General features: G+C 36.7%; 1 protein-coding gene across 1 annotated transcript; it reads left to right on the top strand.

Annotated features, from left to right (window-relative positions):
* The first annotated feature begins 10523 nt into the window (after nucleotides 1-10523).
* LOC110735592 (serine/threonine-protein kinase WNK8-like) lies at nucleotides 10524-11330 on the top strand. Its single transcript, XM_021915782.1, has one exon. It carries the CDS (start codon nucleotides 10524-10526, stop codon nucleotides 11328-11330), a length of 807 nt encoding a protein of 268 aa, XP_021771474.1.
* The last annotated feature ends 7492 nt before the right edge of the window (nucleotides 11331-18822 follow it).

Below are 18822 nucleotides of genomic sequence, written 5' to 3'. Positions count from 1 at the left end.
TTGCCGCCATACGCACCACCTTCATCTCTCCTCCATTGAAGCATCTTCGAGGTAAGTATACCTAGGTTTCAATTACTCCATTGAATTCCTTCACATTCATGTGTTTTTTTGAGGATTTGTTTTGCATTTTAGTAATTGTAAGTATCTTGAAATCTAGGGTTTGTCAACTACAAGCGCACGGCCCCCCTCCACAACGACCCTCCATCCACATATATACTTGGCTATATGAAATGTAAGTTCTTATTTCAAGGTAATTACCGTCGTATTCAACAATGTAATTGCCGAAATCACCTTGGTTGACATGCTTGAATGTAGAAGAGGGAGGAACTTGAGCTTGAGATAAGGATAGTATGAGAAGAAGAAAAAGAATTGGTAACAAAGATGTGAAAAGAGTAGACATTTGTTTTTTTTTTTTTTGTTATTATATAAGAAAGATCATATCTTAGTGTATGAATTTATAGACAATAATGTCAAGTGGACACACCTATATTAGCTAGTCATCATTGATGAAGAGCTGGACGAGAATAAATTATTTTAGGTTGTGTAAGCAACTTGGTTACTCACATGACAATATTTGAATCCTAAATTCAACAATGATATTTTTAATTTTATTTGTTTTACCATAAGTTTCCATTTTGTTAGCATATTTACTCTAATAAAAAAAGCATAGGTTTTTTGATTTGTGCAAACATGGTAATCCCTCCCATATTTATACATATATACTTTGAATTGAGCTTTTTCAAAAAGTTCTTTGAGTTTGATGCAAGTGACAATTCATGGACGAGTAAAGGAGACATGTTTTTGCATTTAGCCATGTGTTAAGGTGTATTGAAATTCTCCATTGATGATGTTCCTATGGGGAATATGTCCCAAGTTTTGGTTATTTGTTGCCCTTAATATAGAAATTGTTTGATGTAGCTTGTATTTGTCCTTTTTTTGTTTTACCTTTTGTGGTTGTTGTGGTTTGTTGCCCCATTTTCTCTCTTATTCCTTAATCATATGGCCCTATTTTTTCTTATTTTCCATTTCTCATACTTACTAACTTTTGTTTTTTTGTTTTGTTTTTTCTTTTTGCGTTTTTATAGATTCATATGTGATTTGAAGTTCAAGTTTAGCTTGAAGACTACATATATAGCTCAAGTGGGAAGTTAAAAAGAATACATCCATTGTATTGGTATGAATTATAAACTTCTCTAATAAGCTATATGAATATATATATCTTTCTCTTTATTGTCTTAATAAAAAAAATTTCATGAAAAACTAAATACAACAATAAATATATGAAATTCTTGCATCGTCATATGCCTAGAAACTCGTTCAAGGCTTTCTCATTAGGAGAAAGTCTTGAATAGTCCCCGGTTAGGACTGTTCTTGAACGTTTACTCTCACTTGAGCCATTTTGGTTGAAATTGCGTACCAAAACCACTTACTTGCTCTTTTCTTGTAATCTCAGGCATTATTCACCTATAACTAAGTGATAATGACATCTTTTAACTAATTATGAGTTCAATAGACAAGAAATATAGAAAATAGGCATCCTAGAAGCCAAAATGGCCTTACTTGAGCCATTTTGGTTGAAATTGCGTTCCAAAACAACATAATTGCTCTTTTCTTGTAACCTCAGGCATTAGTCACCTATAACTAAGTGATAATGACATGTTTTAACTAATTATGAGTTCAATAGACAAGAAATATAGAAAATAGGCATCCTAGAAGCCAAAATGGCCTTACTTGAGCCATTTTGGTTGAAATTGCGTACCAAAACCACTTACTTGCTCTTTTCTTGTAATCTCAGGCATTAGTCACCTATAACTAAGTGATAATGACATGTTTAAACTAATTATGAGTTCAATAGACAAGAAATATAGAAAATAGGCATTCTTCAAGCCAAAATGGCCTTACTTGAGCCATTTTGGTTGAAATTGCATACTAAAACCACTTACTTGCTCTATTCTTGTAATCTTAGGCATTAGTCACCTATAACTAAGTGATAATGACATGTTTTAACTAATTATGAGTTCAATAGACGGAAATATAGAAAATAGGCATCCTTGAAGCCAAAATGGCTTTACTTGAGCCATTTTGGTTGAAATTGCGTACCAAAACCACTTACTTGCTCTTTTCTTTTAATCTCAGGCATTATTCACCTATAACTAAGTTACAATGACATTTTTTAACTAATTACGTGTTCAATAGACAAGAAATATAGAAAATAGGCATCCTTGAAGCCAAAATGGCTTTACTTGAGCCATTTTGGTTGAAATTGCGTACCAAAACCACTTACTTGCTATTTTCTTGTAATCTCGGGCATTAGTCACCTATAACTAAGTGATAATGACATCTTTTAACTAATTATGAGTTCAATAGACAAGAAATATAGAAAATAGGCATCCTAGAAGCCAAAATGGCCTTACTTGAGCCATTTTGGTTGAAATTGCGTTCCAAAACAACATAATTGCTCTTTTCTTGTAATCTCAGGCATTAGTCACTTATAACTAAGTGATAATGACATGTTTTAACTAATTATTAGTTCACTAGACAAGAAATATAGGAAATAGGCATCTTAGTAGTCAAAATGGACTTACTTGGGCTATTTTGATCGAAAATGCGACCTAAAACCCTTAAATTGTTATTTTCTTGTAATTTCAATCCTTAGTCACATATAACTAAGTAATAATGTCATGTTATTATGAGTAAGTATGATTTCAATTACATTTTGTGTATTATTCCAAGTTTTGTTCGGGGCATTCCTACTAACTAACCCCAATTATTAATTCACTCTTACTAACTCACGTTTTGTGTATTCTAAGTTTTGCAAGGGGCAAACGGGACATCCATACACGAGCGAGGAACTCAATGTAATTCGAGACATGTTGGCGACCTACATCACATTTAATTTGTAAATATCGTTTACTTCATCAATTCTGGCCTTACTAGTGTACTATACATTATTATTACTAATTAATATTGTTTGTAGGTAACATGACACATTTTTCTAATTAATATCATATCTTGCGATTGTTATTATTATTTATATATGTTTTGTTATTAATAATACTAATTATTGTTACTATTATCATAATAATTATTATTACTATTATAATATTAATAATTATTAATATTAATATTAATATTATTATAATAATAATTATTATTGAACAATAGGTATTATATATGTATATATTATTGCCGCCAAAAAAAAAAAAACACAAGTCAATGGCACCGGTTAACCGTTGCCAACTGTATTAAATGTAATAAAAAAAAATGGCACCATTATAGTTGGCAACAGTTTTGAACCGTTGCCAACTATTTGGGGATTTGGCACCCCTCAAATCCCCAACGGTTCAAAACCGTTGCCTTTGGGGGGATTTGAACCGTTGCCAAATTGTGTTTTTCGTGTAGTGACATAACATTATAACATTGTATGTATCAATGAGATGTTTTAAAATATAACATATAAATAAAAGATTATCTTAAACTTGAATAAACAGCCCGGGCATCGCTTGAGGCACAAAACTAGTCACTAATAAATAAAGTCGATCTCGCAGCCAGGTCATGAGACATCGACACTTGACATTCCAGTTTTTCGCCAAGTGTCACGACACAAAAGCGACAAATAGGTATTATTGTGACACATATGATGCTAAGTAAGCGAACACTACTAGAAAACAACCCATTTTTTTACAGAAAAATTACGTTGGAAACACCCTATTTTTCGTTGGAAAATTAGTTTCTGACAGAATATCCGTCAAAAGTGGTTGTCGGAAACCGTTTTATAGGGAAAACGACTTTTTCCGATGGAAATTCTGTCTAAAACACTTTTATGACCGAAATTCCGACAAAATAAGTCGTCGGAAGAGATATTCCGGCACCCAAAAGTCCGTCGGAAATTTCCGGCGAAGGAAATAATTCGCCGGAAAGTTCCGATAGAAATTCTGTAGGAAGCTACTAAAATTTTTTTTAAAAAAACCACAGCACCACCAGCCCCAACACCCTAACCTACCCTATCGAGCCAGCATTTCCCCGCCTAACCAACCCCCTAACCCTAACCATAACCCACCCACCTAGAAAAACGGAAAGAAAACCACCACGCCTAACCACCTCCGATCCAATCCACCCACACCATACACCCCACTCCACACCACCCAGACGAGACCTCCCTTCCCCACCCAAACCAGACTTCCCCCCACCCACACCACCTAGACCAGACCTCCCCCCCCCAACACCAAACTTCCCCCACCCCACCCACCCACCCACCCACCTTGACCAAACCAGACCCCCGCCTAATAACCAGATCTATTGAAGACCATACAGATAAAAATAATTGCTAAAATTGTGGGATGGATGGCCGAAATATTCATAATAAGATGAAAATGCCTTTACTTCTATGTATCGCGAAATGGGGGTTAGTAGATTAATGTATTCGTTGTTAATTACTTTGGAGATTACAAATTAACTAGTTATGTATGTTTTAAACAAATCTTTGAACAATCAAGATATGACCACTTCTGTTTCTTGATCTTGATAACCGACTTAACTAACTAAATTAACAAATCAACTATCCCAACCATATATATTTCCATTCCAAGTATTCTGTTTGTTCTATATACATGATTATCAAATCATTACAAAACAACCTTACTCATTTCTTCAATCCCAAATCTTCTGTTTTGTTAACTAATAAGTAATGGCTGCTTCGAGTTCATCACAAACAAGCGTATTCAGAGCAATGGAGGAGTGTCCACGAAAGCGATACGTAAGGTACAACAAATCCATAGGAGAAGGTACAACGAAAAAAGTTTATATGGGTTTTGATAAACTCGATGGTATAGAAATTGCTTGGTAGAAGACGCAATTGACAAATTTATCAAATCAAAAAGCCAAGAATTTGCTAGCTGAAGCTTCTCTGTTGCAGTCATTAAACCATGAAAATGTAATTAAATGCTACCATTCTTGGTATGATGTGTAAGGATTAAAGTGTTCAACTAACTTGCAATCAACCCACAATAGCAATGAACAAACAAGCATAACAATCAAGAACAACTTTGAAGGAATTAAAGCAAGTAAAAGGAAGACAATGTTACCGTGGGAAAACCCGAGAACCGGGAGAAAAAACCCACCCTTACACTATGGAGTAATATTGATGATGAATGAACTCAAGAATTACAAGCATGAATTGTATAGAATTCAAATGCTCCTCACAAACCCTCTCAAAACCTCTCTATGTGTTTAAATGTTTGTGAATAATCAACAAAGAGGCTTAGAAAAGGTATATATATTCTAGGTAGAAAATACAATCCAACGGCTAAGATTAAAGCAAATCGCACAAGCCGAAAACGAAGCGACGAAATAGGGAGCAGGGAGGTTCGGCCGAACCTACCCAGAGTTCGGTCGAACCTCCTTGGGTTTGGTCACTCCTCCTCTAGAAATGAAAACTGGTGCACCTACTGACTTAAAACCGGGTTCGACCGAACTTTTCACAAGTTTGGTCGAACCTTAACAATAAGGCAGCTTCTATGCAATCTCCTTATGTCTCCATGTATTTATCTATCTCCACACTAATCCTAACAATCTCCCACTTGGAGATAGGATCAAACATGCACCATAGACTACCACATACACACTCCTTCCTCAAGAACACTTAATACATTCATCAAAACAATTTCACCATAGCACAACACTCCTTCAATTTAATGATGGAGTCCAATTGAGGTCCTACACAACCTCAATTTGTCACTAGAAACAACTTTAGTGAGCATATCCGCCGGATTCTTTGAACCGGCAATCTTCCTCAAACACATCGTGCCATCCTTCACCAAACTCCTAGTATAGTGATAACGCCTCTTGATGTGTTTAGTGCGATAATGAAACATAGGTTTCTTAGCCAATTGAACCGCACTTTGGCTATCACTATACAACGCACAAACATCTTGTTTCATGCCCATTTCTTCAAGGAAACCCTTCAACCATTCCATCTCCTTTCCCGCTTCCGACATAGCCACATACTCGGCTTCCGTCGTAGACATAGAGACACACTTTTGGAGCTTGCTCATCCAACTAATGGCCGTACCACCAATAGTATACACATACCCCGAAGTGCTTTTGCTTGAATCATAACATCCTCCAAAATCGGCATCAACAAAACCTTCCAAAACAACTCCATTTCTCCTAAAGCAAAGAGCCATACTTGAAGTACCCAACAAATACCTCAATAGCCACTTCACGGCTTCCCAATGTCTCTCACCCGGATTTGACATGAACCTACTCACAACTCCCACTGCGTGAGCAATGTCGGGCCTCGTGCAAATCATAGCATACATCATGCTACCAATGGCCGAAGCATAAGGAACAATGGCCATTTTGTCCTTCTCTTCCCTTGTCTTTGGGCAATCCTCCTTAGTCAACTTGAGCTCACTTGAAAGAGGTGAGCTTCGAGGCTTTGCATCAATCATGTTAAATCTTTTAAGCACCTTCTTGACATACTCCTCTTGAGATAACTTCAACACACCCGTTGAACTATCCCTAGAAATTCTCATGCCAAGTATTTGCTTGGCCTCACCCAAGTCTTTCATCTCAAATCTTCTTGACAACTTCTTTTTCAAGTCATTGACGATTTCCATACTAGTTCCCGCAATCAACATATCATCAACATAAAAAAACAAGTAGATATAGCCATTGTCATACCTTTGAAAGTAGCAACAATGGTCACCTTCCGCTCTCACGAAACCATTGCCTAGCATGAAATTGTCAAACTTCTTGTACCATTGTCTAGGAGCTTGTTTCAACCCATATAGACTCCGTTTAATCTTGCACACCAAGTTCTCTTGACCCGGAACTTGAAACCCTTCCGGTTGCTTCATGTAGATTTCGTCCTCCAAATCACCGTGTAAAAACGCGGTTTTTACATCCATTTGCTCAAGAAATAAGTCCTCCGAAACCACTATAGCCAACAAGATCCTTATAGTGGTTAGATTCACAACCGGAGCAAAGATCTCATGATAATCAATGCCCTCCTTTTGTGAAAAACCTTTCACCACAAGTCTTGCCTTGTACCGAATTGTACCATCCGGTTCTTCTTTCTTTCGAAAGATCCACTTGCACAAAAGTGCTCTCTTGCCCTTAGGCAACTCAACCAGCACCCAAGTGTTATTTTTCTCCAATGAAGACATCTCATCTTCCATTGCTTGCTCCCACTTCAACGAGTCACCCATGCACATTGCCTCTTTATAACATTCCGGCTCACCGGAATCCGTCAACAACAAATAATGCAAGGATGGAGAATATCGGTATGGTGGCTTGATTGTTCTTGATGATCTCCTCACCGTTGGTGGTGTAGATGGCTCTCCATGAACCACAACGGGCTCACCCATAACTACTCGCTCATCCGTTTCCAAGTGATCATCATCATCCGAATCACTTGAATCCGAATCCACCGGAACATGAGCACCATGTTGAGGAGATGCTTGTTGAATTTGCACCTCAACTTCTACCTGTTCAACTTCCTTATCACTTCTAACCTTACCATCTAGCTCAACAAATTCCCGCTCATCTTCAATTGATTATTTCTCAACGGATTTCCCACCAAAGTTGTCTTTGTACAAAGAGCTCTCAACAAAAGTGATGTCACAATGCCTAACAATCTTTCGATTCTTAGGATCCCACAATCTATAACCATATTTCTCACATCCATACCCGATGAAGTAACATTTGATGGCTTTTGGGTCTAGCTTGTCTCTCTTTTCGGATTGCAAATAGGCCACACAACCAAAGGTCTTCAAGTGAGTGTAGGACACCTCCTTACCACTCCACTCCTCCTCCGGTATCTTGAATTCCAAAGGTACCGAAGGTCCACGGTTTATCAAGTAAGCCGCGGTACTAACGGCATCCGCCCAAAAACACTTTGGGAGGCCCGCAAACAACCTCATACACCTTGCCCTCTCCAGTAAAGTCCTATTCATCCGCTCCGCTACCCCGTTTTGGCGAGGTTTACCGGGAATGGTCCTCTCCAAAACAATGCCATGCTCCTTACAAATGTTTTTGTAAGCTTCCAACTAATACTCTCCTCCATTGTCGGACTTGATTGCCTTAATCTTCTTGCCCGAAACATTTTCAACCTCCGCCTTCCAAGTCTTGAACTTCTCATTCACTTCCGACTTGTGCTTCATGAAATATACCCATACTTTCCGGGTTGAATCATCAATGAAAGTGACAAAATAGTGAGAACCACCAAGGGCTTGATGGGGTATGGGCCCCAAACATCCGTGTGCACAAGTTCTAGCTTCTCCTTCTTCAAGGACCGTTTGGTTTTTGTGAAAGACACCTTCTTTTGTTTCCCAAAAACACATGTCTCACAAAATTTCATGTCGATTGATTTCAACCCCGACAACTTACCCTTTGAAGCTAGCAATTTCATCCCTTTCTCACTCATGTGACCAAGCCGAGTATGCCAAAGCTTAGTCTCATCATTTGCGGTTGTAGCAATCATGCTTTTACACCCTAAGGTAGTGTACAATGTGCCGGTCTTCGTGCCCCGAGCCACCACCATAGCTCCCTTTGACACCTTCCAAGTACCTTCACCAAACATGGTTCTAAAACCGCTTGAGTCTAGTTGACCCACCGAAATCAAATTTTTCCTTAGCTTAGGTATGTACCTAACATCTTCAAGCTTCCATGAGCTCCCACTTGAAGTCTTGATCATAAAATCTCCCTTCCCCACAATATCCAAAGGTTCATCATCCGCAAGGTACACCTTTCCAAACTTGCCACTCTTGAAGTTTTGGAAAATCTCCTTACATGGAGAAGAATGAAATGAAGCTCCCGAATCAAGGATCCAAGACTCAATGGGACTATCAACACTCAAGATCAATGCATCACCGATTTCATCGCTTGATGCCAAGCTAACCGATGAACTAGCATCATCGTGGTTCTTGTGGTTTGAACCACCCTTCTTCTTGGGATTAGGACATTCCCTCTTAGTATTCCCTTTCACACCACAACCCCAACACACAATGTTTACCTTCCCTTTCGACTTACTCCTCCCTCTAGACTTCGATCTTCCTCTTTGAGCACCTCTTTGTTGTCTTCCACGTCCCCTACCTTCACTAGAATAAGCACCACCCGCTGACTCACCCGAGTTCTTCCTTCTCAAGCTCTCACTCAAGATTAAGTCCCTCACATCATCACACTTCAACTTCGACTTTCCGGAAGAGTTGCTAATGGCGGCTACAACGGTATCCCAACTTCTAGGCAACGATGACAACAAGATCAAGGCCCTCACTTCATCATCAAACTTAATCTCAACCGAAGCTAGTTGAGAGATTATTGAATTGAATTCATTTATATGTTCGGGGGCGGAACCACTATCATTCATCTCTATTTCAAACAAACACGCATCAAGAACACCTTGTTCATAGCCGATGGCTTCTCATACATATTGGACAATGCTTTGATCACACCAACCGTCGTTGTCACATCTTTGACATTGTAAGCAACACTCTTAGCCAATGTCAATCTAATCACTCCAAGGGCTTGTCTATCCAATACTTTCCACTCCTCTTCCTTCATACCCGATGGTTTACTAGTAAGGGGCAAATATAGGTTCTTTTGATACAAATAGTCCTCTATTTGCATCTTCCAAAACCCAAAATCCTTCCCATCAAAATTCTCAATTCTCAACTTGCCTTCTTCCATTGCAAATCAAACACACAAAGTTCACAATAGGTTTTCAACAACAAAGAATGCAACTTGACACCCAAGACTCAAACTTTGAACACCTAAAGTTCCAAACTTTGAAACTCAATCACAATTTCAAGTTTAACACAAACCCTAAATCATCAAAACACCAAAGATTCAACCTTAGCTCTGGTACCAATTGTAAGGATTAAAGTGTTCAACTAACTTGCAATCAACCCACAATAGCAATGAACAAACAAGCATAACAATCAAGAACAACTTTGAAGGAATTAAAGCAAGTAAAAGGAAGACAATGTTACCGTGGGAAAACCAGAGAACCGGGAGAAAAAACCCACCCTTGCACTATGGAGTAATATTGATGATGAATGAACTCAAGAATTACAAGCATGAATTGTATAGAATTCAAATGCTCCTCACAAACCCTCTCAAAACCTCTCTATGTGTTTAAATATTTGTGAATAATCAACAAAGAGGCTTAGAAAAGGTATATATAGTCTAGGTAGAAAATACAATCCAACGGCTAAGATTAAAGCAAATCGCACAAGCCGAAAACGAAGCGACGAAATAGGGAGCAGGGAGGTTCGGCCGAACCTACCCAGAGTTCGGTCGAACCTGGGGTGGTTCGGTCGAACCTCCTTGGGTTTGGTCACTCCTCCTCTAGAAATGAAAACTGGTGCACCTACTGACTTAAAACCGGGTTCGACCGAACTTTTCACAAGTTTGGTCGAACCTTAACAATAAGGCAGCTTCTATGCAATCTCCTTATGTCTCCATGTATTTATCTATCTCCACACTAATCCTAACATGATGATTCCACTAAAATCTTTCACATGATTACCGAGCTTTTTACTTCCGGAGATTTGAGAAAGTTCACCGACAAACACAATCTTGTAGGTAACACCGCGATCAAGAATTGGTCTAGACAGATTCTAAGTGCGTTGAACTATCTTCATGATCGTAGTATACTGATGATCGTTCATCGAGATGTTAAGATTGAAAACATTTTCTTTGATGGAAACTTGGGCACGGTTAAGCTAGGAGATTTTGGTTTCGCGTGTAAAATTAAACCGGGAAGAAGTCTAACTAGGTGTGTTGGTACACCAGAAACTATGGCACCGGAAATTTTTGAAGCAGAATATAATGAAAAGGTTGATATATTTTCGTTTGGGATGACTTTAGTACAGATAGTGACTAAGGAAAAGATGTACAGCGAATGCAACAACGACAAGGAGCTGGTTTCCGGAATGATTAAGAGGGGTGAAATGCCTGCCGCGCTAAACAATGTGGAAGACTCCGAGGTTAGGCAATTCATTGATAAGTGTCTGCGCCCTAAATCAGAGAGACCTGCGGCAATTGACCTCCTGAATGACCCGTTTCTTGCAGACGATGTTCCTGAAACATCAAAAGCAAGTAGTAGTGCTAGTATTCAGACTCTGAGAGAGTCTGTGCGTGATCAGGTGGCTAGATTACTGCGTACAGACCACCCTGACAGTACGACACATAACGTTCCGCCTTCCAGACCACCTCTGGAACGAGAAAGAGAAATTGAGCGTGGGTGTGAGACCTTTGGGTCACAAAAGGGAACGTCTGAGACTGTTTCGCCATCTAGGACACACGAGAAATCGAGTGATACCTAGTTGATTCCAAAATGGTTTGGGAATACTGGGATGCTGTCATCAACATTTTGCTGCAAAAGATGGAAGTTTAAGGTCAATGCAATAATTTGGTATTAAAAGACTTTTCGACAATATGCATGTATGTTAGAGTGATTATTTTGAATATGATTCTAGGAATTTTATATACTTTCAGTCTTAATTAGTATGATTGCTCGAAATTAGGCATTTTACTTGTTATTTGTGATTGCTTCAAGTATATGAATTCGTATTATTTCTGAGCTTATTTTGTCTTCGCTTATGTAACGATAAATTGGCTTCTCAATTCATACTAAATAATTTTAGATTTTCTCATCTTCTTGATTGGGTTTCACTACAGAATTTGCATTTAGCCGAAACTTACTTTGATGGAAAATGAAAAGCTCTGTATTTAGTCCTCTGTAGTATGTACAAAAAAAATAATGAAGGCTTATGCAATAATTTGCGTTTAGCCGTATCACAAGTACGTGAAGCCATGTTTTAGGTATATAATTTTAGGAAATTTAGAAGTAGTGTTGCAGAGTCAAGTATAAGGATTATATTGGTTCTTGGTGGAAAAAATTTATTTGCATAATATTTAACTTCATGAGTAGCCAGTTCGATTTTTCACAAGATGTTCATCAATCGTGCACAATTATATTTAACTAGAGGTGATCATAAATATGTTAGTAATTATTTTTAAACAGCACATCATGAAATTTAACTACTCGTGGTATGTACGTGATATAACCCGAACCACGTATTACTTTCTACTATACCAATGAACATCACCCGTACCATACCATGACTAGGGGACTAGGGGTACTAAGTTATACAATAACCATATTTATACGCCAAGCAACGTGGCACGCAGATGTTGTATACTTCTTATGGGCTAGATGGTTCTAATTGGGTTGTATTTGGTTAAAGAGACATTTAAATACAGTCTATTAAGGGTCTAATATGGAGTAACATAGAAAACTATCAAATTTAGTTATATTAATGTCCAAGAGTAATGGAGAAATTTTCTGATTCAAATTGATTTAGCCTATCTAATGTTCTCTTAGACTGGTACATTCTTTCTTTATTTCTTTGCCCTATTTGACTTTTTACGGTCTTCAAGACACATCTTAGAACGCACATAATTAACTTTATTTCCATACATGTAAAACTGATAAAACGTGATATATTCATGACTATGTTATCTCTTATAGATTAACGGTAATTTATGGTCAACGTTTACAAAGTTTGACCCAAAAAATTACTAAATAAAGGGACAGGGATCGGAGTATAACCATATAAAGTTGTTCTAACAAAACTTTCTAATCAATTTGGCTAATTTTTAATCTGATATGCTAATATACACGTGTATTAATAACATAGTCAATTATGGTCTTGTTACATTTGTCTCTGTGTGCAAAATTTCCAAAATAAAATGAAAAATCTAAAGTTATTAGTTTATCCGAAAAAACTAAGATATGTGACAATAATAAGGTGAATAACCTATACAAGCTTTAGCTTTTAGCGTAGATAAGCATACTCAACATTGCATAGCATGACAAAAAAAATTAATGAAGCATAACGATTTTTCATAACAGGTATATTTATTGTTACATTTTGTTTCATCACTTTTTAAATTTTTAAATTAAAGAATCAAGAAATGGCAATTCCTGTTTTTTGATCTTGATAACCAACTTAACTAATTAATTCAAGTAACAAACGAACTGCCGCAAGCAGATATAAATAGCCACTCTATTAATCTTATATAAATAACAACAATACATTCTCCTTTAATTCCAAGAATTCTCTGTTTTTCCTACAAAATCATCCCTTAATTACAATTAAACATCAGAAAACAACCCTAGTCATTTCTAATCAGTGCCAAATCTTCTGTTAGCTTCAGCAATGGCTGCTTCATCAGAATTGGATGAGAATTTTGGTTTACGAAAGCTGTTTATGACAGATAATGTTTCGTCACCACCTACGAAACCGGAGGAGGAAGAAACTGAAAGCGGAGATCAGACTTCAGACAATGCTTCATCAGAAGTGGATAAGAGTTTTGGTTTACGAAAGCTGTTCATGACAGCGGAAGAAACTGACAGCGGCGATCAGACATCAGACAATGGTTCACAATCAAGACCACCACCTCCAGAACAAGAAACAAAAACTGATGAGCGTCAAGAACGGACTGTTTCGCCATCCGGAACACAGACGGAGTCAGATACAGATTTTGACAGTGGGGGTAACTCATTTGGGTCACAATGGGGAACGAATGACTCTGTTTCGCGATCTATGGTATACGAGTTATCGAGTGATGAAGAGCAAGATGATGAGACACGACCTCGTCGACTTTTATCTGTTTGGTTTCCTATGCTATCATCTTGCTTTTGCTGCAACGTATGAATTCTGAGATCAATCAAATTTCATTCAAGTTAGTAACTGCAGTACTACGTATTTTATTTTTATTTTTTAAAGCATCTTTTGGTAGCAAAAACTTTGGTTATAATTAGTGTTAATTTGAAATTTTTAATAAAAGAACATTGCTGATTGTGAGTAATTATAGTACTGTGCAATATGTATTGAGAGTATTAAAGCTACGATGATGTCAAATCAGCTAAGATGACTATCTTGAATCAAATCATATTACTTTTTTTTTTGAGGCAAATCAAATCATGTTATTAACAAAATTAAGTGCTATTTTATTCGTATTGTGTCATCTGTAAACTCGCTTATTGCCTTATCGAATAATTATCATGTCATTGTAAACTTGGTTAGAATTTTTTATAGACACACGGGTGTATTGTACACCCAACTAACTTAAGGTTAGTTTTTGTTCTTCATTTGATGATAAAATGAAAAACAATCATCACAATGAGAACATATATTCATGGGTGTAAGGTACACCCAGGTGTTAATAACAACCTCTCAAACATGCTATGAAGCAATTTTATATATTAAAACTTATTTTAAATACACTAAATATGTGCGTGGGACATGATTTTGAATTCAAGTTAAAATAAAATAAGGGCTTATTCAACTCACCTTACAAAAATAATTTTAGTTCACTAAAATTAATTTAAATTTAGTAAAGATAAAACAATGAAGGCATTTTGGCGTACTACAAAAATGTGAAGCCATTTTTTAAGTATATAGCGTTAACTTTTTTAATAAATATAGTAGTGTGTGTTGCAGAGTCAAGTATAGGGATTATCACTACTAGAAATAGGTTGATTTCCAACGGACAGTTGCCGACGGACTCTTATTTCCGTCTGAAAAATCAGAATTTCCGACGGATTTTTTATTCGGTAGGAATTTTCCGACGGATTTAACTTCTGTCGGAAAATATAAGATTCCATCGGAACATTAAATTTCCAACGGAAAAAAAAAATCCGTCGGAAAGCTTATATTTTCCGACGGAAGTTAAATCCATCGGAATAAATTAATAAAAAAAAAAACAAACCCTAAAAATGGGCGGAATCCCCCCCTCATTTCATTTTCTCTTTCTCTTTCTCTAGCCGCCCCAAATTCTCTCTCCTCCTCCCTTCTTTCTTTTCTTTCCTCTTCTCTTTGTTCTTCTTCTCCTTCTCTTGCCCTCTTCGTTCTCCTTCTCTTTCCTCTACGTCTTCTCGCTCTCCTCTTCTTCTTCTCACCTGTTCCTGTTTCTTCTTCGTCCTCTTGTATCTCCTTCTTCTCGTTATCCTCTCTGCAACAACACCACCGATCTCCTCTCCGCAACAACACCAACGCATATAAATCAAGGTTTTCAGTTCAAATTCGACCATGAAAACTCTAGATCTAGAGTTTTCATGGTCGAATTTGACCTTGTTAACCCAATTTCGATGTTTTGTTTGGTCAATTCAAGGTATGTTTTTTCGGTTTTTTTTATTTTAATTAAACTTCTGTTTTTCTGTTTTATTAATTTTAATTAAAGTGTTGTTTTTCGGTTTTTTTTTAATTTAAATATATTATTGTTTTCGATTTTATTATTTTGAAAATTTATGGTGGTATTGATGGATGTTGGAGTTCGAATTGTGGTGGTTGTGGTCGAATTTTTTTGATGTTATTTTGGGTTTCGGTGTCGTGGTGGTAGAGTGGGTGGGTGGGTTTTTTGGTGGTGGTTTAGGTGGTTTCGGTGAAGCACGTGGGTGTGGTGGTGGGTAGGGGTGGTTTGGGTGGGTGTGGTGGTGGGTAGGGGTGGTCAGGGTGGGTGTGCTACTGGGTTTGGTTAGTGGGTCAAGTACGTTGGTGGGGGTGGTCTGGGTGGGTGTGGGTGGGGGCTGTTTTTTTTTTTTTACTGACTTTTCCGACGGATATTTCCGTCGGAATATACCTCTTCCGACGGAAAATTCCAACGGAAACCTATCCAACTCTTATCCAATTTCGACGGAAATTAAAGTAAAAAACAGCGTCGACAGAATTAAATCCGCCGAAAATTCTGTCGGAAGGCATTCCGACGAAATTTCCGTTGGAAAAGGTCGAATTTCCTACAAAGGCCATTACGACAGACTTATTCCGACGGAATTCCTTCAGAAGGCTTGTTTCGGACGGATTTTCCTATGTTTCCTACGGAAATTTTCAGTCGGAATCCAACTGTTTTCTTGTAGTATATTCATTCTTGGTGGCAAAATATTATTTGCATAATACTTAACAACTTAATGAGTTTAGCCAGTTCAAGTTCAAAAGATGTTCATCAATCGTGCACAATTAAATTTAACTAGACGTGATAGTAAATATGTTATAGTTACTCTTAAACAACACATCAAGAAATTTAACTATTCATAGTATGTACGAGGTTAACTACGTACCTTCAACTATACCAAATGTTCCGGATGAAAACAATAGGACCTTCAGCGAGCCCTTTTCGAGGAGGAAGACTGGTCTCAATCCAAATGATGACTGGGCCGAGAATTTCTTACACAGCAAACACATGTAAAACTGGCCTCAAGGGTTGTACCGAGGAAGGCCCCTCCGATGCCGAAATTAGTACAGTGTTGAAAGAGAGAGAGAATGACCTATGCAAGGGATTTAGATGGTTGAGGCTGATTGTGAATGAATGTAAAATGATGCAAGTGTTGACTTTTATACCTTTGCTCAATTAAAGGACTTGGGCCCTTTGAACCCACGTGGGCTTGCCACGTTGACCGGACTTTTGACTGACTTGACCTTTGGGTTGGAGAGTAGAACCTTGCTTTTGGGCTTTAAAATCTATCATTCGATGACTAGCCCAATAGAGGAGAAATTGGACCCAAACAACTTGTCCCCCAGACCCGATTTGGAAGAGTAACGGATCGGGTTTTGACTTGCAAAATTGGAGGGAAGCAAATGATGATAACTTTAATTAGGAGAAGTTTGAGTGGTTACTGATTTTAATAACCGTTAATTTGGAAATAATTGGAAGTAATTGGGAAGTGGAGAAGATTAGTGGGTCATTAATTGGAGAGGAACACAAACAGCCAGTGAGTAAAGTGGGATTAATGGGTTATTAATGGCGTGAATTATGAAAATCTTGATTCTGGAAGATACTTAAACCACTCGCACCATATTCCTTGCCCACCTTACTCATTTTCGCACATGCAACCCAGCTTTTCACTAAATCTTCCCCTTTACCCGAATTTGTTTCTCATACATACCAACAATCCAAGGCTTTAAAGTGAATTTCGTTGATCTGAACTTAAATGTCGGCGAATTCCGCACTTGGTAAAGGTAATCTTTTCTGAAATTTTTTCAGCTTTCTTTGATTTTTGAACTCCCTTCTTTTTTCACTTATAAGATTTTGAGCTACCGCAATGAGTAGGATACCTAAACTTAAGAGTAGAATCAACTATAAGTATAACTGATTCAAATTGAATCACAAACTCCATATCTCACTTAGTCTAAGATAAGAAGTAGTCACTAGCTTCCTACTTATTTTTCTTAATTAGTCTATTTCATCAAAGAGCTTATGTGCATTCTCCATATCCCCAATATAAATATAGCTAGAGACCATAGAACATGTATAAAGTTTAGCACATTTGCATAACAGTTTTGAACATATGCACAAATTTTTAGAACATGATCAATTATAGTCCAAATAAAAAAAATATGAAAAGAAGTTTCATACATTAAACCTTTGAAGTTAATTACAAGAAATAAACATGGAGAAGATGACTATTAAGATAAACTTTAGGATCAAAAATGAAAAATGATAAACCTAAAATTCACAATAAACACATGCAATCAATAAAATGTAGCAAAATCAGAAGAAAAATTCAATGAAATTAAGCAAAATAAGCATAATAAATTGGATAAAAACATAAATTCAGAAAATTTGATGATGTAATTGAATAAATCGAACATAAATTGATAGATAAACTTAAGTCGAAAATATCGAACACAAACTAATGAACTTATGCCGAAAAAATTGAACACTATAGAAAAAATTAAGCCGAAATAATCAAGCACAAATCAAGAAAATTAAGTCGAAATAATAATTGAAATCAAACAGTTAAAATTAATCGGAAAAGAATCCAACACAATCGAATAGATTGAGCCGAAAAAATCAAACTGTAATTGAAAAAATTAAACCGAAAAAATGAAAAAAATAAATTAACGAATTGAACGTTATACATTGTAACAATCGATTTACAAGACAATTTAAAGATAAATAGATAAATTTACAAAAATTTGATGAAGAATTTCCACCCAAAAGCACTAGGAAGCGAGAAAAAAGTATAGTTGCTTGAAATTAGAGAGAGAAGTGATGCGTGAAAGAGGGAAAAGAAAAAGAGGTGTATCATGTATGACTGATGCATAAATTTACAAAAAATGCCATTAGCATGGGTGTATTTTAAACGGTTAGATCATATCTATTCAACAATCCAGATTTGTTCTTATATAAAAAAAGTTCTCATATAGAGGAGGGTTCTTATATGAGCCTTATATATATATATATGTATATGTATATATATATATATGGAGTATGGATCATGTGAAAACAAATGTTAGGGTGAAAACTGAAAACGATTCATCCTAGCCGTAGATTATAATCTAGCGGATGACGTCTAACGTTTATATACTAATTTTCTCTCTCCTCCCACGAAAACAATTTCTCTCTCCTCCGTTATTTTCTTCTTCCTCCACTCTCTTACTTTCTCTCTCCTAATTTCTCGATATTTTTTTCCCCAACTTTCACGCTACTTTTTTCAAATTCAGCTTCAATTACTTTGATTTTCAGCAATTTTTCAGCTCTACGATCTATTATCAGGTGAGTTCTTTGTGTTAATTTCGCTATATTTTGCATGATTTGAGGTTTTAAGGTTTCTGAAATTTTCATCAATTTTGTTCGATTTTGTTTGATTTTGCGATTTTCTGTTCGATTTTGTTCAATTTAGTTCGATTTCCTGTTTTACTAATCGATTAATTTTAGTTTTTTCCTTAATTTCATTGATTTGTTCGGTTCAGTCGAGTTTTTCCACCATTGTTAACTAATTTGAAGTTCAACTTGTTGATTTGATTGATT

This window comes from Chenopodium quinoa, unplaced genomic scaffold (genome assembly GCF_001683475.1).
Source record: "Chenopodium quinoa cultivar QQ74 unplaced genomic scaffold, ASM168347v1, whole genome shotgun sequence".
Lineage (NCBI taxonomy): Eukaryota > Viridiplantae > Streptophyta > Magnoliopsida > Caryophyllales > Amaranthaceae > Chenopodium > Chenopodium quinoa.
Note: the sequence above shows the minus strand (reverse complement) of the source record. Positions and strands in the feature narration are given on the sequence as shown.